Below are 27,324 nucleotides of genomic sequence, written 5' to 3'. Positions count from 1 at the left end.
TCTTCATATCTAAGACAACATTCAGTGTATAAACTGCTTTCCCTTGTTTTAAGAACTTTAAAGTGGCTTGTTTGCTCTTAAAGGTAGCTTTTTGTCATCCAACTACCGTAAAAACTTTGCACAGCTATTAGGGTAAATAAGGCATTTTACCAATGGAGCCCCAAACCGCGAAGCACCTAGTTCCGTATCCTTTCAATCTTTCATTGGAACTGATACTTAAACTTAGACGACTTTCCTACTCATTCTTTTAAAAGCTGTATTTTAAGTTTACCATGAACGTATTTTTGAGCTGACAAAAGTGTTTCAGGGCAAAGTCGCCATCTTTAGCGGAAAAACTACCTTTCCCAGAATGCATTTCCCTTATATCAGTCCATAATAATATCAGTCCCTTATATCATTTCCCATATTTCTTTTCGGGTCTGAGAGTCAACTGGTTCTCTTTTACTAGACTTGCTTACAAATTCTTGCCCGGGAGGTTTGAACAAAGTTTTTTGCTTTTGCAATGGGAGATTTGAACAAGCATTTTACATTTTCAGCTATGGCACATTGGGAGGTTTCTATTCTCCTCAGCTGGCTTTAACAGGTGTCTCTCCTTCATTAGACACTGGCCCCTGAATCAGAACCGCACCTGCCTCGTTAGCCGGCATTGAGGCTGGCATTTCTGATAGCAACTTTCCTCGGGGCTTGTGTTTGTTTTAGCCAGTCAGTGAAAAACAAGATCATGTACAACAGCTTTTCCATAGCTCCTTCAGAGAGATTTTCTCCCACTGATTTTATTCTCATTTTGCTTGTTCCTTCCCCACCCAGATGCAGAGCTTCAGCTATCTGCGGCTCTGTTCCTCTGCTAGCTGCCTTTGGAGGTAGGGGCTTTTTTTTTTCTCCCCCGAATCTGCCTCCAATTCTAGCAGCTTTTTCAGGTCATGCATTTTCTGTGGAGGATTATGTCCCTTCTCTGTTTCTTCAGAGTCTTTCTCCCAGACAGTTCCCAGTTTGGTCTCAGTTTATCCCCTCTACTCCAGAAACAGTTTCCCACACTACAGCGGCGGCTTTCCCTGCTACTGAAGGTAGGGGCTTTAGTCCGTTTCTGTTTTCGGGGTCTGTATGGTTTGCGAACAGACTAATAATCTAACAAGGGAGGTTTTTGCCATTTCTAAACTCCCATTAGGACAGGTGCTTTGCCTCATCAGGCCTTCACCTGGCCCAGTTCCCCAGTGGGTTGTGTTTGCTTGTCTGGGTGCTCAAGGACAGAGCTTATGCCAGAGGCAATCACCCCTCAGGGCTACACTCCCTCATCTCATCGGGAGTCAGTTGAAACAAAGCTTTTCTCAAAGAGGTGCTTCCTCTGACAGAAAAGCAAGCTTTACTCCTGGATAGTTCTGTTTTGCCCTGGCTGGGCTCTTTCCCCAGACAGCGTTCTGACTCGGCAGCACGACTGCTTCAGACACAGTTCAGCTTTACTGTTTTCCCAGAAAGGTCCTTTCTCTGATAGGAAAGCTTTTTCTCTGATTTCTTTTTGCAGCTGTGGACCTATCAACCCAGGACTTGTAGGAAAGCAGACAACTGTGCCGTTCCCACCGGCTTTAGCTTTGTTTATTAGCAGTTTTCCCCTGGGTCCTGCACCTTCCTGCCTCAGCTCTGTGCTCCAGGAAGTTTACAACTGCAGGAATCCTAGTATCCCCGAAATGCACTCCAACTCAGAGACGCTGACCAGTCGCCTCTGGGTTTTTGGTCAGAAGCTAGGGTACAAAGCTAACAGTTTGCATTGCTTCAGGGGATCTTTGCTTTAGGAAGATTAGGAACACCTTTTCATTCTGAAAGGCTCACTCAGACAAAACCCTTGATGCCTCAGCTCGGCTGTAACTGTGAAGCTTGGCTTTTTGCTTTTCTCAGGTAGTTTCCTGCCCTTTTGGGCTCTCTGTAGCTCTTTACCCACACTCTCCCAAGCGTTTCCCTCAGGGTACTCTGACCCACTGTCTTTTACTAGCTTGAAGAGACAGAGCTTAGAAGACGCTTTTAGAAATTTGTTCCAGCCTCCTGCATTGCAGGGAGGATTGTTAAAGCTTGAAAACTTAGAGAGGTTTTGCTGTCTTAAATTTGTTGTTTTCCCTTAGAGCTAATCACAGGTGGTCCCCATACTAATATCTTCAGGTGATTCTAATTTTTGTCCTCTCTCAGAAGGACAAATTTAGTTTTTAAGTTTAAGAGCTTTTGAGAAAGATGAAGGCTTTTTAGAGATTTTCCCCCCCAAATTTTCCAAGAAAAGCTTTATAGTTTAAGAGAAAGATTTTTTCCCCCAGGAGAAAGACCAACTTTTCCCAAAACTTCCCAACTTTAAACTTTGACTTCTTACACCCCCATTTTTGCTTCAGGGAGAAAACACTTTCTCCTGCCGCTTGGACTTAGCATTTCAGCTGTCCCCAGGTCAAAAGCTTCCATAGGAAACTTTTTCTTCCCCGTAAGCTCAAAGAAGAGCTTTTTTTTTTTTTTTCTACCCGTAAAGCCCAAAGATAGATTTTTCCCCCTAGTTTGCTTTCATAGACCCCAAAGTTAGAAAATTGAAGAGTTTTTCTGTCTAGTTGCCTTACTTTTTCCTACACAATCTTACACTTCTAAGTTTTTCCTAAACTATATTACTACCCTATACCTTATACTTATCACAGATAGAAATTGAGAAAGGGATAGAAGATAGAAAATTTTGACAGAAGAGAATTTCGCTGCAGCATCGGACATCCTTCCAGTCTGCTTTCCTTTTCTCTCGAGGATAAAACCCCTGCCTCACCAAAAAATATATATATAAAATATATTTTTTTTCATAACACTGGCATGCCTTTCCACTGGCAGGGCTGACTCAGCACTTTCACCAAAAACTCTGTATTAAAACTATTATTTTCCTTTATCTTTAGTCCCTATTACTTTGTCTTAAGTCCCTGTTCATTTGTCTTTTGTCCCCCCCTTTTTTTCCCCTTTTTCTTTAGTCCCTTTTTCCCCTTTTTCTTTAGTCCCTTTTTTTCCTTTTTCTTTAGTCCCTTTTTTTCCTTTTTCTTTAGTCCCTTTTTTTCCTTTTTCTTTAGTCCCTTTTTTTCCTTTTTCTTTAGTCCCTTTTTTTCCTTTTTCTTTAGTCCCTTTTTTTTCCTTTTTCTTTAGTCCCTTTTTTTTCCTTTTTCTTTAGTCCCTTTTTTTTCCTTTTTCTTTAGTCCCTTTTTTCCTTTTTCTTTAGTCCCTTTTTTTTCCTTTTTCTTTAGTCCCTTTTTTTTCCTTTTTCTTTAGTCCCTTTTTTTTCCTTTTTCTTTAGTCCCTTTTTTTCTTTAGTCCCTTTTTTTCTTTAGTTCCTTTTTTTCTTTAGTCCCTGTTCACAGCGCCATTCTGTGGGGCGTTTACCCACCACCCCCACAGCTTCCCAGAGTTTTCTTGAGTGCGATCAGCAGGAAATATTAGATAGAAGGATTTATAGCAGAGAATCTTGCGGAGATAAACAGATAGAAAATAAAGGATAGCCTCGAGAGGGCCTGGAACCTATTCCAACAGGCCCCGACTGTCTCTGGTCCAGGGTTTTTATAGAGACGCCAAGAGGTGGAGCAAATGACCTCCTCCCCCAGCACAGCCAAGTGCAGACCATCTCAGACACCTGCACTCAGGACGTGGTCCTGATCATCCTCTATTCGGACCTGCTGGGTAAAGCCACGAGGAACCCCAGAACGGGCTCCCACAAGCAACACTGATCTGGTCCAGTCTTTGTTGCTTTCAGTGATGACCTTGGTTTGGTTTCTTGAAGAAAGCAGGAACTAAAGCTATCCAAACTCCTCCGAACCTTCATCCCTGTCCGGTTGGCTCTGCCCTTGACCTTACCACTTCCTATCCTCTGTCCCCATCTGTTCAGGAATGCCTTTGTCCCCGAATCTTCATCTGGCATACTGGTTCTTTTCTTCCCTCATTTCTTATCCTCTGCATCTCCCTAGCTGTACCACTCTCAAGAGAGCCAAGGGCTTCCTTGCCATCTGCTTGGTTGTTTTTAGAGGTGATGTTCTAGGTCAAGTACGGGCCCACCCCTTACACTCCAGATCATAGAACTGAGAGAGCCCAGTATCCTCCCATTTTAGAATCAGGGAGATGTGGTCCTCATTCTTCATCTACATGTGATTCACAGCTTTCTTACTTCATCTTTCCTGGTTAGTGCGTTTGTGTCATGTAAACACAGTGTTTGCGCTGCATGTGTGGCTCACAGTTCCTCTCAATACTTGAGGCTGAGGCAGGACAGTGTCAAGTCTAAGGATAGTTTGGGTACTTAAAAGAGCCTGTCTCAAGAAAGAACGAAAAGAAATGTTTGCCTGCTGCGGGGTCATAGCTATTCTCTGCTGGTGTTTTCTGAAGTTTATATTTCACAGTTAGGTTTCCTGTCCACCTGGAGTCATGGCTGTGGTCGGGACAGTGTGTGAGGTGAGGCACTGTCTTCTCTGTGTCCTGTGCTGCCACTTTCTTCAGTCACATGTCCTCATGAACTCTGGTTTAGCCCTCACTGCGCTGCAGTAGCTTGACAGTACTCAGTGAGACTCAACGCTGCTCTTCAGGACTGCCTTCCTCACTGGCTCATTCCCACACACACTGTACAGGGCCTTAGCAGTCCCCAGAAGAAGAAAACCAGCCAGCCTGTGGAGTGCCTGTTGGCAGCTTCCATCCAGCAGTTGGTCCCTGGAGAATGTGGTTCTTCCAGACCTTCTGTTTGTCTTCTGGGTTTTTTGTTTTTTTTCTCTGTATGTGCGCTTCACATACATGTATATGCACTTCACACACATGTATGTGCTCACACACACTAATACAACTATGAAGCTGTAGAGCATGTTTTCCTGTTGCAGAGTCCTGATTCTTGTCAAGTTTAATTCCAGGTGCTTGGGTTTGGTCTTGTTGTCTTTTATTAACTTTTTTTGAGACAGACTCGCTGTGTAGCCCAGAAGGTCTTGAACTCAGAGTTTTCCTGCCTCTGTCCCAGGGCTGGCATTACATGAGGTGTACACCTCATGGCAGCTCCATTTCTTAAGCTTCCTAGCTGCCGGTGGTGTAGGAGAATGAATTAAACTTGAAGCTGTATTTCCTTCTAACTGCATGGCCTTTCTGTGGAGTCTCTTGGTTTTCTATATAGTGCACTGAGGTTTGTGAGAAGGAGGTTTTGCTTTCTTTTGTTTTCCTTACTTTGCATTTTAAGTAGAAAGTTTGTGTTTATAGTTCACTAAAAGATATTTTTTAAATTAAACACACACAAGGGCCAGGGAAGAGAAGGGAGGGAGGGAGGGAGGGAGGGAGGGAGGGAGGGAGGGAGGGAGGGAGGGAGAGAGAGAGAGAGAGAGAGAGAGAGAGAGAGAGAGAGACTATGTTTCAAGAGTAGCAGTAAAGTGCACCCCTCCTTCAGTCCGTCCGCTGTCCCTGTTTTGCCCTGTCCCCTTCAGGATCTCTGTCTCCTCAAGCTTGCATTTTTCTCTCTGACCCTGCAAGTAGCTTGATGACCTTATGCAGCTTTGCCCTTGATTGCTTCATTTGCAATTTCCTAAGAACAAGGACCCTCCTCTTTGTCACCCCTGTGATCACAGTGTGATTGTGACATGTGGGAAATGAGCTGGTACAATGTTGTTTGTTATCTGTTTCTTTTAGTTTTGTTTTTTTGAGGTAGGGTTTCACTGTGTAGCCCTGGTAAGTTTGGAAGTCACTATGTAGAGTAGGCTGGCCTCTAATGCTTAGAGATCCATCTGATTCTGCCTCCAAGTGCTGAGACTGGAGTGAGCCACCGTGCCCAGCTAACAAACACGCCATCACACCGACTGTCCCGATAATGCCGTGGTATTGCTTTTCTGGCCCAGGACCTAGCTCAGTGCAGTGTGCTCCATTTAAGCTCTGAACTTCTGTCGTGCCCATTCGTCTCCGTGTCTCACCCTTTCTTTACCTCTCATGAGGCTAACTTTCTCTTGTCTTCTTTTGAAACCCTCCGACTCAGGACGATTGTTCTGCTCCAGCCTCAGATTCAGAATTGCTGTGCCTGCTTGTTCTAACATTTGTTTTGTATAATAATTTGATTGACAGGCTGTCAGATCATAGTGAGGTCTGAATTCTATAGTGTGCTTTTTTGAAAATTTTTTTTTTGAGATTGCCAGTGGGTGTTTGTTTGTTTTTTGTTTGTTTGTTTGTTTTGTTTTCTACTAAAAATCTCTTTAAAAACCTTCTTTAAAACTTACTGCACTGTGGGACTAGATATGTGGTTCAGCAATGAAGGAGCACTTTCTGCTCTGGGGGATCTGATATCTCTGCTGGCCTCTGCAGGTACCAGGCACACACATGGTGCACATGCATTCATGCAAGCACAACATTTATACACATGAAATAAGAAATCTTTAAAACCTTCTTGCATTGTGAAGTGTGACACATAGAAAGTGGGCTAAAACATACGGAGCCTGCAGCATTTCTGTGAGGCCCGGACGCCTGCAGTCATGTCGCCAGGGCAGGCCTGTGCTGGCATCCCAGAGCCCTTCCTACCCATCTCCATCGTTGCCACCTCACCAAGCACGAATTGCTGATCTTGATTTTCATGTGAAACACATTCTTAATTTTCTGCGAAGTTTTAGCCCCAAGTATCTACCTTAAAATTTTTAATTTTTTCTAAATTTAAAATACGTGAAATTATATAGGAGATGGTGGCTTTGGGGCTTGGTGCTCAGTGTGGGCGTGTGCCTTTTGAAACTCTTCTTGGAATACACTGGCCTTTGCCTGTTGACAAGTTAGGGAGGGTTCAGGTGTTGGGCTCTTGGGCAGCAGTTTCCCTGTGAGCACTGTGTGTTAAGGAGCTGAGGAGAGGTGTGTGTCTCCCCTTGACTGTCTATCGCTGTCTTTGCAGACCGCTCACCTCACTGCATAGCCTGCCTGTGCCTCTCACTTTCCCTGGAGTTGGTGCTGTCGGGCTGCCTGCTGCAGCCAGCCTGCTGGTGTGGCCATGCGACACCAACCCTGGTCCCTGACAATGCAGAGCCCTATCATCTGATCTTCTCTGTCCTTTAGAATCCTTTATAGATTTGAAATCCAACACATGAGATCCTAACAAAATAAAGGAAAACCTAGCATCAGTTGGTCCATCTGGAGGGCTTGCCTCTCTCTAATGTTGAGAATCCAGACTATAAATGTGGCCTGCCTTTCTAGTTATGTAGGTTTTCTGTTATATCCCAGTAAAATCTGAGAGAGAGAGAGAGAAAGCTATACTTGACTTTTTTTTTCTTCCTTTGGTAAGTAGCATCTGCATTTTTATATTGTACAGTTTGTTTCTTAATTAGTCAGCTTTTCTCATTGTGACAAAATACTTGAGAAGAATCAGTGTGAAGATAAAATGTATTTGTGGTTTTAGCAGTTTCCTCAGTCAGTGGGCTCCACTGCTTTTGGGTCTGATGTAAGACAGAAAATGATGGAGAAAGTGTTGGGACAAAACTGCACACTGTAGCAGGAATCTTAGAAGGTCTTATTAATAAAATCAAACCTGGAGCCAGGTATTGGGGTGAACGCTGGAAGATCAGAGAAGCAGAACAAGCCACAGCTTCCTCACCTCAACAGTTCCTCAGCTGATCCTGTTTCCTCAAACTGGATGCCTCTGTGTCCTCATCCAGAATGAATCTCAGCTGAACTACTGCTGGAAAGCCTGAAACCTTAACCAGCCAAATGCTGCTAGTTTCTGGTCCTCATGCCTTATATACCTTTCTGCTTTCTGCCATCACTCCCTGGGATTAAAGGCTCGCTTTCTGGGATTAAAGGCGTGATGAGTCACCATGCCTGTCTGTATCCTTGAACACACAGAGATCCCAGATGGATTTCTGCCTCTGGAATGCTAAGATTAAAGGCATGTGCTACCACTGCCTATCCTCTATGTTTAATATTGTGGCTGTCTCTGACCCCAGATAAGTTTATTAAGGTGCACAATATTTTGGGGAACACAATACCACCACAGCATACCTCATGGTAGTTGGGCAGGAAAGGAAGGAGACTGGCATCTCATTTCAGTCTCATTCCAGGCTGCATCCCCAAAGACTTAACCACCTTCCGCTAGGCCTTGCCTCCTAATGGCTCCACTACTAAGAGCACCCCAGGCTGATGACCACACACCAGACACTTGGACTCTTGGGGATACTTGGCACACAAACCCTTGTGCCTTCTAACTAGTGTGTAGGTGTCTCTTCAAGCTGTGTTTGTTTGTTTTTATAGAGCCTTTGTGTGGTTTACCCGCACATGAACGTAAGGCGTATTTGCAGTCTCCTTTGACTTCGTTTTTGTTTTGAGATGTGGTGTCATGTGTCCTAGGCTAGCCTTGAAGTCACTTTGCAGCTTGCCAAACAAGCACTGTGCTGGCTGAGCTGCACTCGGCTCATTGTCACCAGGGTTCCTAATGTCCATGGTGAGTTTTCCATTAACCAGTGAGGTATTCACAGACACAATCTGCCATTTTCCAATACTTAAAACAACTTTCAAATGTCTTTCTGTTTTTCCTGCTTTCATTAATTTTGTGTTCAGAGAATATCTTTTTTTTTTTTAAAGTTTGCTGACTTATTTATGTTTCAAAGTATGTTTTGTCTTGAAAGAATGCTATATGCCAGCATTTTGGGGGAGAGTATCTTAAACATCTATATCAATTGAGTTAAGTTGGTTGGAGGCATTTTCTAGGTCTTCTGAGTTCTTTATTTACCTACTGTAATAAATTGATTTGTTGGTGCGCATCTATGGGTGGGTGCTTGAATGCCACAGTGCCCTTATTGAAATCAGAGGACAACTTGCAGGAGAGGGCTCTGTTTTTCTACTAGGATTTTGGTGACAAGTACCTTCACCGCTGAGCTGCAATCCACTGCCCTCTTGCCTTCACCTTTTAGCTGCCTGCTGCTCTCTGAGCTGTCTGTTGCCCCTTACCTTCACCTCTGAGCCGTCCACTGCCCCTTACCTTCACCTCTGAGCTGTCTGTTGCCCCTTACCTTCACCTCTGAGCCATCCACTGCCCCTTACCTTCACCTCTGAGCCCTCCGCTGCCCCTTACGTTCACCTCTGAGCCATCCACTGCCCCTTACCTTCACCTCTGAGCCGTCCGCTGCCCCTTACCTTCACCTCTGAGCTGTCTGTTGCCCTCTTCACCTCTGAGCCATCCACTGCCCCTTACCTTCACCTCTGAGCCGTCCGCTGCCCCTTACCTTCACCTCTGAGCCGTCCGCTGCCCCTTACCTTCACCTCTGAGCTGTCTGTTGCCCCTTACCTTCACCTCTGAGCTGTCTGTTGCCCCTTACCTTCACCTCTGAGCTGTCTGTTGCCCCTTACCTTCACCTCTGAGCTGTCTGTTGCCCCTTACCTTCACCTCTGAGCCATCCACTGCCCCTTACCTTCACCTCTGAGCTGTCCGTTGCCCTCTTCACCTCTGAGCCATCCACTGCCCTTACCTTTTTTTTCTAATGTGCCTCTATGGGTAGTTACTGTGGGAACAGTGTTCACATCCTCAGCTATGATTGTTACCGATTTTCCTATCCTTTTGGAAGTTTTGATGTTGGGAGTGTGCCCTGCTAGCATTGTTCTTTATTATTATTATTATTATTATTATTATTATTAAGTTGGCTTCTTTGTTGCATAGTATCTTCATCCCTTTTTCTGAAGCTCACATTGTCTGATAGTAATGCAGTGCAGTCCAGATTTCTTTTGATTTTGTGCTGTATTCATTTGTATATACTTGAACCTGTAACTTTCAAAATTCCAACTGTGTTTACTATGGAAGGTGTATGAACACATCTTGCTTTTTTATACAGTTCACGCATCTCTACTTCTTAATTTGAGCTTGCGAGTCCAACCAGTGGTCCTTGGGCCCCATGTGTACCAGAATACCTCTGAATGCAGCCTATCGTGTTCATAGATGACATCCTCTCCCAGCCTCAGAAGGCTGATAGATCACTGACATTGATGCTTCTGTCAATGTGGCTTGTTAAAACGATTTGTCTGCTGTTGGCTTTCTGCTTATCTTAACTGTTCCTATTCTGCTTGGGTGCTAACACCTACAGCTCCATCTCACTGAGTACTTGGTGGGCTGGCAGGTACAGTCTTTCCAGAAGGCCATGTCCTTTCTCATCTTGTTAACCTTGGTAACTGAGAAGTCTTGAGGCCTGTGCTTTTGGCTTGGTTCATCTCCAGTGTTCTCCCAGGGCATACCCATGGAAAGCAGCAGGTTTTCCACAGCACTAACACAGAACCAGTTATCTGCCTGTAGTCTTTTCCATCTGTATTCACACCAGTAGACTATCCTGCTCTGGGGTCTCTCTTAGCCCTTTCTTCTTGATCCTTGGGAGGGCAGGTCCCTTGTGCCCACTTGAGGCTAGATGCAGATTTGTTTATCTATTCTATGGCCAGAGCAGCAGATTGGGGATCTTAGTTCCTTGATTTCCCCAGAGAGGCTAGTGTGAATGAGGTCCAGGGAAAAGTAATAAGTCTCTTTCTCCATAGTGTCTGTTTCGACTTTCCCAAGCTTCCTGGCTGCCAGATCTCAACTTCCCCAGGGTGGCACCTGTCTCTTCAGCAGGCTTGTGTTGACATATTTCTTCTGTGTTGTGCTAGGCCAGAGGACTTCACTATGGATCCTCAATCTGTAGTCTTCTTTTCTTGAAAATCAGAGCAGGTGAGTCCACTTGGGTTGGTTCTCCTGTGCGCAGTGAGGCCCTTGACACAGGGCATCTGTTGGTCCCCTGACACTGCTGCCTGACTGCCTTTGTCTCAAACAGTTCCCTGTGTCGATTTGTGCACAGCATGCAAGTTGCTCACCTTGAGCATACAGTGTGTGTGTCCTGTTATGCAAATGTCACTACAGTAGTTTGAGCATCTCTGTCACTCAGCAAGTTCCTGTGTTTGTCCCTCATGGTCAGGTCCTCCCTCCTCTGACCCCTGGGTCCCCACAGCCTTTGGCCTGGTTCCCAGTGTTTTCTCATTTTATTTTACTAGAACTAGGGAAACAGATTAGGAATCACGTTTTTGTCAGTACTTTGACACCTTCTTTGCACATTCTATGTTTTGTACATGTGTTTACCAATAAATGGACCAGATTTTTTTCATGAATGATGCTTGTGTACATGTTTTGCAGCCTCTGTGTGTAGATATGTCTTCATTTCCTTTGCCTAGACACCTAGAAGTGAAATTGAATGGTGCGTGTCTGACTTCTGAGACACCAGCAGGGTCTGCAGGTCCCCATGCTGAGTCATTGTTGGTACGTGCCTTGTCACCACAGCTGAAGTGCTGGCCATCACCGTGTCCCCTCCCTTACCGTAGCACTTTTGTCGTGTCTATTTTCGGTCATCGTGTTTCATCTTTTGATTTTGATTTTGAGATAACTTTAGGTTTCTAGAAGAGTTGCAGATGTATTTCAGCGTAAGGGTTAATTTTGATGGTCAACTTGACAGTCTCTAGAGTCACCTAGGAGACAAACCTCTGGGCATATCTGTGAGGGACTTCCTATACTGGGTTGATTAGTTGAGGTAGGAAGACCCATCCTAAATGGGCTGAGGTCCCAGACTGCATGAAAAGGAGGAAATAAACTGAGCACCAGCGTTCATCTCTCTCTGCTTCCTGACTGTGGATGCCGTGTGACCAGCTGCCTCAGGCTGCAGCCAAGACTTTCTGGCTATAATGCCTCTTTCTTCAAACTCTGGGCCAAAATTAACTTTGCTTTCTTCAGTCGCTTCTGTCATATGTTTGATGACAGCTATGGGAAAAGTAACTGCTGTATATAAAGAGTGCTCTTATAACTTGTGTCCACTCCTTCTAGTGCAGTGGCCCTCAGCCAGAAGAGAGTCTGCTCCCAGGGCACCTTCCAAGATATCTCAGAGACATTTCTGGGTGTCACATCTTGGGGGTCAGGGAATGCTACTGACACCTAGTGGATATAATCCAGGGCTGCTACTAAGTACCCTGTAATGCACAGTCCCACAGCAAAGAATTGTCAGCTCCCAAACGTAGTTGTGCTGAAAGCAAGAAACCCTGTTCTGATGATTATGTCGGACATGAACTTGTGTGCTGTGTGTAGCAAAGAGAGAAAGCTGAGCCACTGACTGCAGCCGTGGTCCAGGGTGGCTTATTGACCACAGATACCACGGATTTCCATGGTAATCTCTTTCTTGTGCTGAGCTTCTATCCAGGGCACCTTGTCAGTGAGTTGTTGTATCTCTTTAGTCTCCTCAAATCCTTGACAGTTTCTTGGTCTAGCTTTATCTTTCATGACCTTGATGATTTTTGAAGAATAGTAGTGAGGTATTCATAGAATATCTCCCCAAATAGGTTAGTTAGTTGGAGTCATGGAACTTTGGGGAGTATAATCCAGTCAAACCCTTCTCTTTGCTCTGTAGGAAGACTTCATGATGTTAGCGCACCTCCTTGTCCATGCTGTTTAGGTGGTGTGTGTCAGGACCTTCCCAGTGTACATTCCTAAAGACCTGTGAAGTGGAGGCGTTCCTTATGATTGAATCCAATAAGTCAATGCACAATATGTTATAGTCTTACAGTTTTAAAGTCTAACAATCTTATTTAGATTTAGTTTTCATATCTATGTGGTCAAGAGAGTGTGAGGTTGATAGCTGAGTTCTGTTTCAGTGAGTGAGTTTATTAAACCTGTGGCAGACAGAAGCACAGGAACAGGTAGCAAGGAACAGATAAGAGAAAGACAGCAGAGAATCAGGTGCTGTGGGATGTTCTGTATGTCAAATGCTTTGATTGGTCAATAAATAAAACACTGATTGGCCAGTGGCTAGGCAGGAAGTATAGGCGGGACTAACAGAGAGGAGAAAAGAAAGAACAGGAAGGCAGAAGGAGTCACTGCCAGCTGCCGCCAGGACAAGCAGCATGTGAAGATGCTGGTAAGCCACGAGCCACGTGGCAAGGTATAGATTTATGGAAATGGGTTAATTTAAGATATAAGAACAGTTAGCAAGAAGCCTGCCACGGCCATACAGTTTGTAAGCAATATAAGTCTCTGTGTTTACTTGGTTGGATCTAAGCGGCTGTGGAACTGGCGGGTGACAAAGATTTGTCCTGACTGTGGGCAAGGCAGGAAAACTCTAGCTACAATCAGGAGTTACAGCATCCACACGGACAACAGGAGTAGACCAATTGAGAGAGCAAACAACAAGTAACACCATCAAATGGGGCTCCAGCGTCTACTGGCGAAGCATGCTGAGGCAGAAGCTGATACTCCTGGTGGGGGCTTCCAAGTAAGAGAACAAATAGCCACACATAGAGGTGGCATTATTAAATCAGAGGCTTACAACGTCCAGTAGAAACCAGCTGGGGAAGCTGAGGCTGTCCACTGGATTTACTGATGGCGAGTCCTGGAAGGAGGGTTTTCCTTCTTCGATGGCTCAACTTTCAGCATCTCTTTTCTACCGCAGACTCTTTCATATCTTGAAATGAACACTCATAGCCTCTGCTACCGGTCCTCAGGGGTACTATGTTTTACTCTTGGTCTGTTCTGGTATTCTCTGCTCTCTGCAACAGTTGCAGGTGGGGTCACCCCATTCCTGGACATGAGGTATTGGAGGACACATTGAAACAAACATGAGTAGTCTGAAGTGTGTGTGTGTGTGTGTGTGTGTGTCAGTCCATCCAGTGATAGCATCTCAGTGATCTCAAATAGCATATGACAATATACTGGTATGGTGTCTATTACATATCTGTGGTGGTTTGAATGAGAATGGCCCCCATTGGCTCATATACTTGAATGCTTGGTCTCCAGGGAGTGGAAATGTTTAAAAGGACTACAAGGATTAGGAGGTGCGGCCTTGTTGGAGTTGGTGTGTCACTGGGGGTGGGCTCTGAGGTTTCAAAAGCCCATGCAAGGCCTAGTCTCTCTCTTGACCTGTGGATCAGGATGTAGCTCTCAGCCCCTGCTCCAGTGCTGTGCATGCTGCCGTGTTCCCCACCATGACGATCATGGACTACACCCCTGAGACTATAAGCAAGTCCCCAGTTAAATGCTTTCTTTGTAAGAGTTGTCTTGATCATGGTGTCTCTTCACAGCAGTAGAACACTGATCAAGACAGTATACCATACAATCAGTGTAATGTCCTCTACATTATACCATACATTATACAGTTCACCAGTATGTTACCATAACACAGACAGTAGAGTTTAAAACTTTCAAATTTCATATTGCTAGTTTTTAATGTATTCACAGAATTTTGTAACATTCTGCAAGGAATTTTGAAATTTTCTTAACACTGTTGCCATGAACAGTCGTTTCTGCTCAAGTAACCTCAGTCCTCTACCCTAAGTAGTCATTAACCTATTTTCTTCTCCACTGTGTGTAGCAGGTATAATCATGTGGTTTGTGGGCTTTTGTGGCTTCTTCACTCAGCCTGTTTCCAAGGTTCATTCATGTTGTATGAAGACACACCAGTTCTTCATTCCGTTGACCTCCTTGGCAACTAATAATTATTCGGGTTATTTTCAGCTTTTCTGCTTGACTAACATTGCTGCAATTGTTTGTGAACATAGTTTCAAAGCTAGGTCTGCATGTCTCTTTTGTCAGAGACTGTCTTCCAGTCTGTGGTTTATCTCCCCCACCCTCCTTAATAGTGTGATTTTTGGGAAAGAGTTTTTCACTGTAATGACATTTTAAAATTATTTATTTTCTTTTATGGTTTGTATGTTTTGAGGCTCCAGAAATATTGCTAACCAAAGCTCACACAGGCTATTTTCCCTGGATTCTTTTTCTTTTCGGGACTTTTTATGGTAAAGCTCTCAATATTAGCCTTCTAATGCATTTTGTATTAATCTCTGTGCATGGTATGATGTGAGAATCAGGTTCATTTTTTCCCAGTGTCTGTTCATTCCAGCATCACTTTTTGAAAAGGCTGTTTCTTCCCTGTTGACCTTTGTAAAAATTCATTGGAGATGCATGTGTGGTCCTATTTCTAGACTCCTACTGTGACTTTTATCTATTTCTCCTTGTAGTTTTATTGATTTTTACTCTGTAGCTTGAAGCTGTGTTATTTAGTACATAGACATTTAGGATTATTATATCATCTTTACAAGTTCATCCCTTTATCACTGTGAAATGACTTTATCCCTGCTGATGTTCTCTGTCTGAAATGTATTTTGTCTGATATTGAGGTGGCTACCCTAGCTCTCTTTAACTATTGTTAGTTTTTCACTTCAAATGTATTTACATATGTATATTAGAGTGTGTTTCTTGTTAGCAGTATATAGTTGGATCTTGTTTATACTCTAGCAGTGTTGGTGTTTTAGCTGGAATGTTGGGAGCATTTATATTATTTGTACTCACCAGTGCTAAAGCTGACATCCTCCTGCCTGAGTTCATCTCTCATAACTCTTTACTCCTTTGGGTCTTTATATGCCCTTTCTTGGTTTAATGGAATTTTTTATGAATTCAGTTTGCCTTAATAGTTTGTTAGTTATAATGTGTTGTTTGTTTTGTCTTAATAGTTTGTTAGTTATAATTTGTTGTTTTGTTATTTTAGTGGCTGTCTCAGGGTTTGTTTATCTTATTAGTGATATTTTTTCTACTTCACAATGTAATAAAATTACATTAGTATGCTCTCATTTTTGTTTCTTGGTCTTTGTACTATTTTGTCTTACATTTTACTTGTATGTATATACATATATATGTGTGTGTGCTATAAATCCACAATTCATTATCAGTTTTGCTTAACAAATGTTTCTTAAAGACATTGAAATAATGAGATAAATCTTTATATGTGGCCATCATTTCTGGAGCTTTTTATTCATTTATGTAAATTTGAATTTCTATCTAGTCAGTTTCTTCCTGCTTGGAGGATTTCTTTGGTCATTTCTTACAATTCAAGTCTTTTTTAATGTTTAATAAAGCATTTATGTATGACTCCTTGTCTTGAGCAATTCACATTGGCTTCCTGGGTTCGTAGGCTTGCTCCTTGGAAGGTGTATACCCTGCTCTTGGGTTAACGTTAAGGCCGTCTTGTTTCTCCCTGGTGGCTGAGATGCCTACAGAATGTATCTTCTACAGCCCATCGTAAGAGCCTGTTGTGTCTGTCATGTGGCTTCGTGCTGCCTGCTGCCTGTGGAAGGTCCCCTAGTCATTGTGTTGCTCCTTGGCTGCAGGCTGGCTCCCTGCTCCCTGCTCTCCTGCGCCCAGTGACAGCCCTCCTGTCCTTATGTAGTTGCTTCCACTGACCCTCTCTTCAACTTCTGTTGTCTTGACCCAAGCCTAGTTACAGCATCTCTGCTCCCTAAAAACAGGTGCTGTGGGTCCATCCTGTTTAAGATTAATCACATGGGAAGATAGGAGAATAAACTAGTAGATTCGGGGAGGTGCCTTAGTTAAAACAGTTCCCACTAGACATCTGTTTGTATGTAGTTCTTCATTCTCCAGACCTTGAAGGAGCAGCGGATGCTCTCTGGGTCTCTGACTTGTGGTCATTGGTCACTTGCTCCCCTCCCCGCCACTGATCCAAGGGTTTCTTTCCAAGTCAGTGTAGGGAATCAGTAAGCAAAGGAGGATAAGGGCTTTGCTGTGTCAAGTTTATTCTGACTTCCAGGCTGTGAGATAAAGTCCCAATTCCTAGAGGGCTTTGATTGGCATTAGAGCAGCCATCTCTGATGGCTCTTGGTAGTCTCTGTCCTCCTGGATGGACACTGGCTTTCCTTTGCTCCATGACCCTCCTTCTCTAAGCATAGCACCTACAACGTAGCATCCTTTAGCCAGCACCTGCCAGCTACCAACTGTGTGCTCCTTCTGTCTCTATAGCCAGATTGTTGCCAGAGGACTACTGGATGTTTTCCAGGATGTCAGCCACAGTGACGAGGACGTTTTGGCAGTCATGGAGGTGATGGTCCGTCTGTCAGAAGATGCAGGTTTGTTCATTTCTGTAACTTTTTTGACTTGTACATTTCTTAAAAATTATATACTACAAGTACTAGCTAAATTTAAAGGCCTTCATATTAATCAGTGAGCTTTGGGCAGTGTCTGACTGTGGATGGATTTTGTCATGAAGAACAGACGTCTTACTTGAGAATGACTCAAATTGTCCTTATTTTTGGAACATCAGAGTGACTAATGTGATGAAGGCCATTTGCCCTGGCAGTTAGGCCTTTTGTATTTCTTGAGTTTTGCCAGAGTGCTGGTTGCTAAGAAATACCCCATCAGAAGTGGTCCTTTGGGTTTGAACAGTCTAGTCATTAGTTTCTCTCCCCTGTGACCTCTCTGGACTGATGTTGATTTCTCCTGTTCTTGCTGCCTTCCTGTGATTGCTATTCTGGAAGAAAGCACGCTGCAGCAGAGCAGACTCTGGCATTGCCTGGCTCCCCGCCCCCGCCACACAGGACAGATGAGGAAGATGGATGAGTGGTGGGCTTGCCAGGCCTGACAGCTACCCTGCAGCCCCTCTCCCTGCACTCACAATGAATGGCGAGATGCTTCAGAAAGTTCCAGAAATCTGAGGCCTTAGAATTTGATCATTTTAGCTGAAGATAGAAAAAGAAGCCTTCCATATAGCTCTCATATTAGTTTAAAATATTCATATGGATGTGACACGGCGCTTTTAAAAAGGCCCAAGTGGATGTTTTGAGGCTTTGAATGGATTCTCTTCGTAAATGAATCACCATTTACAGTGCTGCGGCAATTATATATTTGTGTTAAATTTAATGTGGTGTACTGGAGCTTGAGCGCTCTTTTGTTTAATGCTTTGCCTTAGAAATAATTGGGATGCGTGGATTGTGGGGGAGTGCATTTGTGAAAGAATTATTTATAATGTATACATCCCGGCTGGAATTTAAATAAGCACAACCCATAGGTCTGACAGAGAAGCCATTAGCTGTAATGGCTTTTGGACGCTGGCCCAGCATGCAGACTTCTTGGTCCTTTCTCCATTTGTATATGGCTTGTTATAATAGAGTTGTCATCCTCTCTTCCTTTTATGTTTTTATATTGCTGTGTGGCTTACTAGCTTTTTAAGCCTGTCTGTAGCATAAATACTCTAAATGGGAAATGATTTTTAAACTGCATTTGTCTAATTTTCTTGATGAAGTATTTTAGTAAGAAAAGCTAGAAACCATTAGTATATACCATGTCAGATGCTTGGCTTCTTATGTAACTCTGTCCCATTGCTGCAGAGCCCACAGTGCGGACTGAGCTGATGGAGCAAATCCCTCCCATCGCCGCTTTCTTACAAGAAAGCAGGTTGGGTTTTCCTGTGGTAGTCTCTCAGTACCTGGTACCTGTTATCGTGCGGTACCTTGTGGATCCAGACAAGCAGGTGTGAACATGCCCACATTAAAGTCTCATCAGCAGATTCTCTCTGGTTCATCCATAGCTCAGGAAAAGCCTTGGTAGAGTTAACTGCATGAAGCAGGTCCTCACATCTCATAGGAGAGACAGGCTGTATTCTTTTGTACGGAGAGGGTTCTTCTCTCAACTTTTCATTATGGATGTGTTCAAACATGCCAATGGACAGAATATAAAAGTAGAGTTCATGAACCTTCCACTGCTACAACCATCATCAACACTTGACCAGTTGTTTCCCATTTATCTTACCCAGATAGACTCTGTCACAAAGGAAAGCAGTTACCAACACCACATCGCTTCAACCATCAATGCTTTAGCATGGCTGTCTAAGAAATAAAGAGCTAAGGATGTAGCTCAGTGGCAGACACTTGCCTAGTGTACACAATGTCCTGCATTTAGTCCTTAGGATGGTAAAATATATAGATTGAAAGATATACCATTATGTTAAAACTTAGCATTACTTATTTGACCCCATCTGCCCTGCTGGGTAGGTTGTCCCAGTTTCTCATCAGTGTGTGTTTTGTTTGGGTCTCTGTTTTTGAGGCACACTAGCCTTCTACTTGCTATGTTGTCCATGCTGACCTTGAGCTCTGGGTCCTCCTGCCTCAGCATCTTGACTGCTGAAGTATGGTCCAGCACCACCATACCTAGCCAGAAATGTGACTTTTCCAGATGATCTGTTTGGGTGTAAATACATACAAAATTGGCACATGGATTTGCTTAAGTGTCTGAAACTTGTGAGAGCTGTGCCTCTCCCCTTCTCTCCTTGCTGTGTATTAACTGAAGAGCCCAGGACAGTTGTCCTGTTGACTCTCCCACCCTGGCTGGGCAGCTGCATCTTTAGCATTCAGATTCCCTTCATTCCAGGTATTTTCTATAAACTGGGCATTGAGTCTAGAGGTTTGGCCAGAATTAGGTTCTCTGTTTGCACCAGGGTACTTTGGAGCTGGCCCCTTCCTTCTGTGTCCAGTCGGGAAGCACAGGTGCTCGGGAGCTTCTGCGTTTGATGCTGAGTTTGGCTCCTGGGTCGGACATCATCTGAACTTTTATGTCAAGGTGCCCATTGCTTGGAGCAGCCGTGGGTGGTCCTCCTGGAGAGCACTGTTTCCTTGGAGGCTGTATGGTTTGACACTTGAACTCTGTCATTCATTGCTCTTTGGTGTAATGCCTAGACGTTTTCAGTGAAGAGCTTTCCTACTAGCTGTTTGAGAACGCTGACTACATAGGCAGGTGAGGTCAAGTCTTTATTTTCTCCCTTTATTTACTTGTTTCCAGGATAATTAGTTGGTGTCCTCTGTCATCTACAGATGACCACTGAGACTCTTTCATTGGTTGGCTGTCAGAATCACAAGACCAGCTAGGCTTTAATGTGATGCCTGCGTTCCCAGTCATCGTGGCCATTGCTTTTTTTGATAATTGAGTTGTAGTCTGCTCTGGCTTGTGGGAGCTGTTATTCTAGAATCTTCCTGACACATCTAGTAGACTTTGATAGTTTACCTCCAGCTGGAGCTGATTGCTTCTTCACAGGGTCCATACTCCTTTACGGGGAGAAATGGTGAGAAACCAGAACATGGGTACCAGGGTGCTCCTGGCTGTGTACTCAGTCATTGCTTCTAGTGACAACAGTTTTTAAAGATCAGATCCCTCATTGGTTTATTGGTATATCCAACTCATGTCAAGGATGGCAGGCCTTTTCCTTTCTTTTTCTATTTATCTTCTTTTTTCACCTTGCACAGCCTGAGTCTCATGTGGTAGTTGACATGAATGTTTAACCCACATCACTACGTTTAGTCACACACACACACACACACACACACACACACACACACACACGTTTTAACATAATGGTATATCTTTCAATCTATATATTTACCATCCTAAGGACTAAATGCAGGACATTGTGTACACTAGGCAAGTGTCTGCCACTGAGCTATATCCTTAGCTCTTTATTTCTTAGACAGCCATGCTAAAGTATTGATGGTTGAAGCGATGTGGTGTTGGTAACTGCTTTCCTTTGTGACAGAGTCTATCTGGGTAAGATAAATGGGAAACAACTGGTCAAGTGTTGATGATGGTTGTAGCAGTGGAAGGTTCATGAACCCTACTTTTATATTCTGTCCATTGGCATGTTTGAACACATCCATAGTGAAAAGTTGAGAGAAGAACCCTCTCCGTACAAGAATACAGCCTGTCTCTCCTATGAGATGCGAGGACCTGCTTCATGCAGTTAACTCTACCAAGGCTTTACAGATTGGAATACACTGATACAAATAAAAGGACAGAGAGTGTTCCTTCACTGTGTGCGTGTGTGCGTGTGTGCGTGTGTGCGTGTGTGCGTGTGCGCGTGTGCGCGTGTGCGCGTGTGTGTGTGTGTGTGTGTGTGTGTGTGTGTGTGTGTGTGGTGCTGGGGTGGCACCCAGGGCCTCCTGCTTGCTGGGCATGCACTCAGCACTGAATGAGCTGCATCCTCATCTTTGTTTTACTTTGGGTCTGAGTTGCCCAGCCTAGCCTTGAATGTTGGATCTTCTTGCCTCATGTAGCTGAGAAAATAGGCATACCTATTACTAGCCTGACTGGCTTTCGTCTACTGGGTTATTGTTTGTTTATTTTTGAGATTGTGTTTTAATGATATCATTTCTCCCTTCTCTTTCTTCCCTCCAAACCTTCTTATTTATCTTTCCCCCTCTCCTTCAAATTCACAGCCTCTTTTTTAAATTGTTATTTATTGCATGTGTTCTTTGTAGATACACATATGTATTCCCAGATATAATCTGTTGAGCCCATATTCTTCTGCTTTTTTGAGACAAGGTCTCACCATGTTGCTCAGGCTGGCCTTGAACTTCTCCTGGCCAGGTTCTAGTGATCCTTCTGCCTCAGTATTCTGAGCAGCTGTGCTCTGTGTGGCTGAACACAGTTCATCTTCAAGAGTAGCAATAAGTCTTACATTTTGACTCTGACACATTGAAAATGTTCACCTAATTCCCAAACTAAAACTTAGTATATTTGGAGAAGTCAAGTCTAATTTTGCTTCCTTCCTTCGATTCTGGCTCCCTCTCTTGTGGGGCTGCTTCCTCAAGCGTTATCAGTCTTACTGCTCTCCAGACAGTGCCCTGTGTCCTGCACCCTGGCCTTTCTCAGGTGGCTGTGCCCCTTCCTGCTTTCTTCATGTCGTGTGCCCTGTGCTCCGGCAATGACTCAATGTGGGTCTTGTTCCAATTTCCTATAGTGTCAGCCTCTGAGGTTAAGGATAGCACATATGCTGTCGGACACTGGGAAGACGTCTAGTCTTTTGCACTTATGACATTGTTGAAGGGGTCGGGGAGACTGTTCCAGGGCTATCACACAGTGTGCTTATCACACAAACCTGGTGACCCAAGTTTAGTCTCTGGAACCCATGTGAAAAGATTTGATGCAGTGGAGCACATCTCTAATTCCAGCATTCCTGCTGCATGATGGGAGCAGAGACAGGAGAGTTACCCAGAGGTTCAAGGACTAGCTAGCCTAGGGTGTGCAGCCCAGTGGCAGAAACAGGAGGGGTTGCCTCACAAACAGGGTTGGAAGACAGAGCCAACTCCTGAAAGTTCTCTGACTTGCACACAACTTTCCATGGAATGCATGCATCCATGTGTACACATGCACCACACACACACACACGCACACACATACACACGCACACGCACACACACACACACACACACACACGCACACATGCACACACACACACACACATGCATATGCACACGCACACACACACAGTGAAGGAACACACTCTGTCCTTTTATTTGTGTCAGTGTATTCCAATCTGTAAAGGGTGAAAGTGTTTTAATTTTTTAACGACATACCATGCTTAGATCACCACTATTTTCATGAAGTTCTAAACATTTAGTGTGTGTTTTCTCTTGATCTGATGTTCTTAAAGAGGACAGACAGTCATTTTTAACTGTTACCCAGTGTGACAGGACGCAATGGAGTTTTCAGATAAGGAAAAAACCATCCTATTTCCACTTTGCTACCATGGGTATTTTGATTATCTTTGCATTTTCTCTCACACGAGTCTGATCATAACGCGGGGCACCTTCCTCCATTCGTTCATTTGTTCTGACAGTTTCTGAGTGCCCATTATGAGCCAAGCCTGGTGTGCTGTGCCTGGGGATGAAGAGATGAACAGAACAGATTTCTGCCCTCAGCGAGCTCATCTGAGGGCCTCAGACATCCTCCTGTTTCTTCATCATCTCCACTAGGCTTTAATTTTGTTGTACACCCCATCTTCAGCTCGGCATATGTCTGAGTGTACTGTGAGCCATGCAAGCATCCACAGTGTGAGCACCCACTTTTGTCCTTTGCTGACTTTTCTTTCTCTTTTGATGCATTCTTGAAAATGAGAGACTGTCCAAGGGTTTGACTTTTTCCTGACCCCTGTCACCTGTCTTTGCCTTTGGATCCACAGCTCCATCATGTCTGACTGCATACATTTCTCTTCTGCAGTTGTGCTCTCTCTCTGCTTTCTCAGATCCATCTCCATGTTTCTGCCCTTTGCTAGGGCCTCTGCCACCTTGGCTCTGCCTAGCCAGGACCAGCCCAGCCTCTTCCACCCTTGGCTGCTGAGCCCGGCCTGCAGGAGGGTGTCCTGTCATGCATTGATTGGTGCCGTTGGAAATTTATGGGCTCCAGTCGAGCCTGGATGTGCAGTACTGCCTGGCAGTCCTTCCCCGTCCCTCATCAGCTGCTTCTCCCATTATCCTTGGCAGTTCCCTTAGACCTTTGCCATTCTCATCAGCCTCCCCCCCCCCCGCCCCCACCTTGTCCTGCCTTTTTCCAAGGCAGTGACCTTGCCTTTTACATCCTGGAGAAAATAGAGGCCCTCAATCTTCATCCCCTATCGCAGTGAACAGAGGCTCTGTCTGAGATACTCAATTCCCCTGAGCCATGCCCCGGGAACTCTGGAAACCCTTCCCCCTCACCTCCACAGCCAGTCAAACCCATGGCACATCTCCATTGTTTCCATCATAAATGCAAACCCCAAAGATACCTCCTCTCCTCCTGCCCTTCCATCTTCAAAACCAGAGCTATAAGAAAGTTGACTGCACTGAGTAGAGCCTGGGGGCTGCCTCCTCCACCGCCAGCCCCACCATAAACCTCCTGAGGGCCTGCTCACTGGAGCTAGCTTACTCCTCCCAATGACCTGCCTCTCAGAATCAGGAGCTGACTCTTTGGAAGTGTGCAGTGGGCTGCTGGCAGTGCCCAGAACTCCTAGTCGGTCAGGGTTCTAGCAGAGACATGGGTGGTTTTGCCTCAGCCTGTGGGAGGTGCCTTATTCTGCCAGATTGATGAGCCTGCTCATTGGCAGGAACTTCTCACCTACTCACAGAGGTGAGGAGTGCTGCCTGCAATCCTAGAGTAATACCTAAATCCTACAGTTGTGCTCCAGATGTGCTGTGGGTCTTTCCTGTGCTGTCCCACCAGCCTGGGGAGCATGACACGTTCATCCCTTCATTCCTGTGTCAGATGGGAGGAGGCTGAGGTGTGGGAAATGAGGCTGGAGCTGGGTACCAGACCTGGTTCCCGAGCCTCACTTGTCTCTCTGGGGATTGTCCAGGCTCTTCTGGACATTGTGTCTGAGCTTCTTGCTGTCAGCAAATCTTGAGTCCTTGACTGTAGGAACCTTTGGGACCTAGCTCAAGGCCTGGCACCTGGTTGCAGTCTTCTGAAGTTCTGTGGAGCTAGGAAGCTGGGAAACCTTTGTCCTCAGCAGGCCTCACCCATGCCTTCTGCCGCAGCTGAACATCTTCTAGAGTAGTGTTTTTGCTCTGCCTACTCTCAGCTTGTGTTGTTTCTGTGCCTCAGTTTCCCTCCTCTTTGCTTCCTGGCTTTGGCCCCATTTCCTGCAGCTGGTCTCCTTGAAGGAGGACCTACTGCAGCTCCCACCCACTCCCACTCAGTTTGGGCAATTTGGCTCCTTCTACCTGAGCCTCTGCTCCTGGTAGCTGGTAGACATGGAGCTGTTTGGCCTTGAACTCAACTAATCAGCTCATTTGGAAGATTCAGTGCTCTTGTTTTAAAAACACTTTCAGTTTTAAAATTATCTTGACAAATTTAATCACTTGAGAGAAGGACCATAAAATAAACACCGCCTCGTCCCTCCCGATTTATGTAACAAGTGTTTGCGGTTTTGCCTGATAGCTCTTTGCTTAGGATTTTGAGGGTACAGTAGTGCTTCCAAGTACTCTGTACCCCTCCCCTGCTCCAAAGTACCACCATCCTATGCATGCAGGTTGCCACAGTCACCCCACTTGTGAGAGTGACTCTGAGTGGAGTGTTAGCGCATCACATAAATTGTGTGGCTGTGCTTTCTGGGCCATGGTTGCGTGTTCCTCCATGTTGTAAGCCATTGAGCTAGTTGATGCAGTGCTCAGCTGTTCACATAAGTGTGCTCACCATTGCATTTGTCCCCAACCCCCTCCTCAGATCCAGTTCAGTTATTGTCAGCCTTTTAGGGTCTCCATGATCCATGCTCCATTTATTAGTGGTGCTGCTTTTGAGATTGGAACTGGATACCTGTCAGTCATTTACTGCTGCCCCACCCGGAGAGTGGGAAGACAAAAGGGCTAGATGTGTCCCTTGATCCTCTCGGGGCCCTGGGCTGGGGTTCTGTACACATGCCTTCCTATGCTCTGACCAGAGTGACTTGGGAACAGATAGCCACCATGCATGTGGGCACCATGTGTCCTGACTACTGTTCTCAGCTCTTTGCATCCTGAGACGCCTTTCACACTTTTGTCAGTCCTCTATGATGGCTTAAAGGTCTGATTCTTTATGGTTGTGCCAAAGTGTACGCAGATGACGATTTTGGCTTTTACTCTCATTATTGCATTCAACCAATTACCTGAGTTATTCAGCACTTGACTATTAGATCGGGTTATTGTAGGCGATCTTGTCCAGCTGTCACTAATGTAATCACTCAGCACATTTGAGGTTGGCTAGTCTGTTAGTAGGTTAAATGTAGTAAATGCATTGTTGTTTGTTTGCATGAGTTGAGATGGGGTCTCAACTGTAGCCCAAGCTGTCCTGGAACTCACAGTGATCCTGTTGCTTCAGCATCCCAGGTGCTGGGATAATGGCTATGAACCACCCTCATCTTTTGTTTTTGTATTTTTGAGATAGGGTTGGTCTGTGTAATAGCCCTGGCTGTCCTGGAACTCGCTTTGTAGACTACAGAGACCAGACTCCTGAAGCTGGTCCTCTCTCTGCCCTGCCTCCTCCTTTTTCTCTTTCCTTTGTTCTGGCTGTCAGTAGCCAGGGCAGTGTCAGCTCACCCTTGCTTCAGTGACCTTCTAGGAAATGGCTTTCCTAAGCCGTTTTCCCCAGCTCCCACTCTCTTTTCTGTCTGTAGGGCCAGGAGCTCCTTACCTATGCTTATCCTTTGTACCCACCACAGGTTGCTACTCTGTCACCATCACTCATACCAAAGTGTGATCTTGTCACATCTGTGCTCTTCAGCCCTTGGTGGCACTCAATGTAGTTGCATTGGTCCCCAGAGGTCTTAGTGGCACAGTGTCAGTCTTTCTTGGGCTTACCTCCCTCACTCTCAGTTCCTGTTCCATGCAGGTTTTCCTTGCTCTGTCACCTGGAACTTGTTGCATCCCCAGATGTCATCTCCCTGTTCTTTTGAGCATGCTGTTCTGTGAACCTGAAGTCCCGTTCCCCTTGCTTGTGTGTTGGTTCCTGGGGTGACTGTAACAAAGTGCCAGGAACTTGGCAGCTCAAAGCCCTGGGCCTTTACTCCCACAGTTTGGGAACAAAGTGTTGTCAGGGTCGGGCCACAGAGCTCTGAGGAGAACCCGCCCTCTCCTGTCCAGCTTCTGATGGTTACGTCACTTAATGCCTCCACCTCTAAGCAATTCTTCACATTTTCTCCTCTCCTCTCTCTTGTCATAATCCATACTTGTGTTGACACTTAGGACCACTGGGCTAATCCAGGCTGGCATCAGGGTTCTTAATCACATCTTCAAAGATCCATTCCTTTTCCACCACTCTGTCCCGATACCAGATAACCCAATTTTCAAGAGGAAGGTTAAGCTGGGCATTGGTGGCGCACATCTTTAATTCCAGCACTCAGGAGGCAGAGGCAGGTGGGTCTCTATGAGTTTGAGGCCAGGCTGGTCTACAGAGTGAGTTCTAGGACAGCCAGGGCAACATAGAAACCCTGTCTTAAAAAACAAACAAACAGACAAACTAAGAGAGGAAAGGTGTGTTTGGGCTCCTGAGTTCAGAAGTTTTGTGCTTTGGCTCTGTTGCTTTTGGACCTGTGTGGAGCAGAACATTATATCAGGGAGCATGCATGGAGCAGAGCAGCTCAGCTCGTGATAGACAGGAAGCAAAGAGAGCACCCAGAACAACCCAGTGACCTGGTTTTCTTCTGCTGGGCTTTTACCCCTTGACCCAAAGGTTCCCCCCCACCCCCATCTCCCAGCATTGCCACAGGCCAAGGACTGGACCCTTCAGCTCATGGACAAGATCCAAACTCAAACCTTCAGAGCTGCATCTTCCAGAGATTGACATAGAAATGTCTATGGAGAGCACCAACTAATTACTGTTCTTGGCAGCTCCTGTCTTTGGATATTGTCTCCATGTCTTCTATCTCCACCGTGACTGTCCAGTTCCTGCTGCCCTCTCAGTATCCTCAGTGGCCACTTATTCTGGTCATATCCCCACTGTGCTCTGTGTATCCTTAGTGGTCACCTGTGAGTGTTCTGACTCCCTCCTGGTACACTCCATGTGGTACACTCCAGGTGAGTATTCTCTGTCCAGGCTGCCCCAGAATTGTTTCTTTGTCTCATGGCCTTCTGATATGCTTAGTTCCTGGCACATGCCTGCTCCTCAGTCAGTTTGACACTTGAATCATTGTAGCAGGACCCAGTCTTGTCACCATGCCGGGTAATATTGCTGGGCCATCACCTTTCTTGACACAGCTAGCTAGCGGGGTCTCATCCCTCCCAGATGGGCTCTGCCTTCGACGCCTT

General features: G+C 45.1%; 1 protein-coding gene across 1 annotated transcript in view; it reads left to right on the top strand.

The window, feature by feature from the left end:
- The window catches only part of LOC102921222 (serine/threonine-protein phosphatase 4 regulatory subunit 1-like), a 94,647-nt gene that overhangs the window by 37,314 nt on the left and 30,009 nt on the right, over nt 1–27,324 (top strand). Inside the window, 2 exon segments of the mRNA XM_076568435.1 lie at nt 16,769–16,875; nt 18,133–18,275. Coding sequence (XP_076424550.1) covers nt 16,769–16,875; nt 18,133–18,275 — 250 coding nt within the window.

This window comes from Peromyscus maniculatus, chromosome 4 (genome assembly GCF_049852395.1).
Source record: "Peromyscus maniculatus bairdii isolate BWxNUB_F1_BW_parent chromosome 4, HU_Pman_BW_mat_3.1, whole genome shotgun sequence".
Lineage (NCBI taxonomy): Eukaryota > Metazoa > Chordata > Mammalia > Rodentia > Cricetidae > Peromyscus > Peromyscus maniculatus.
Note: the sequence above shows the minus strand (reverse complement) of the source record. Positions and strands in the feature narration are given on the sequence as shown.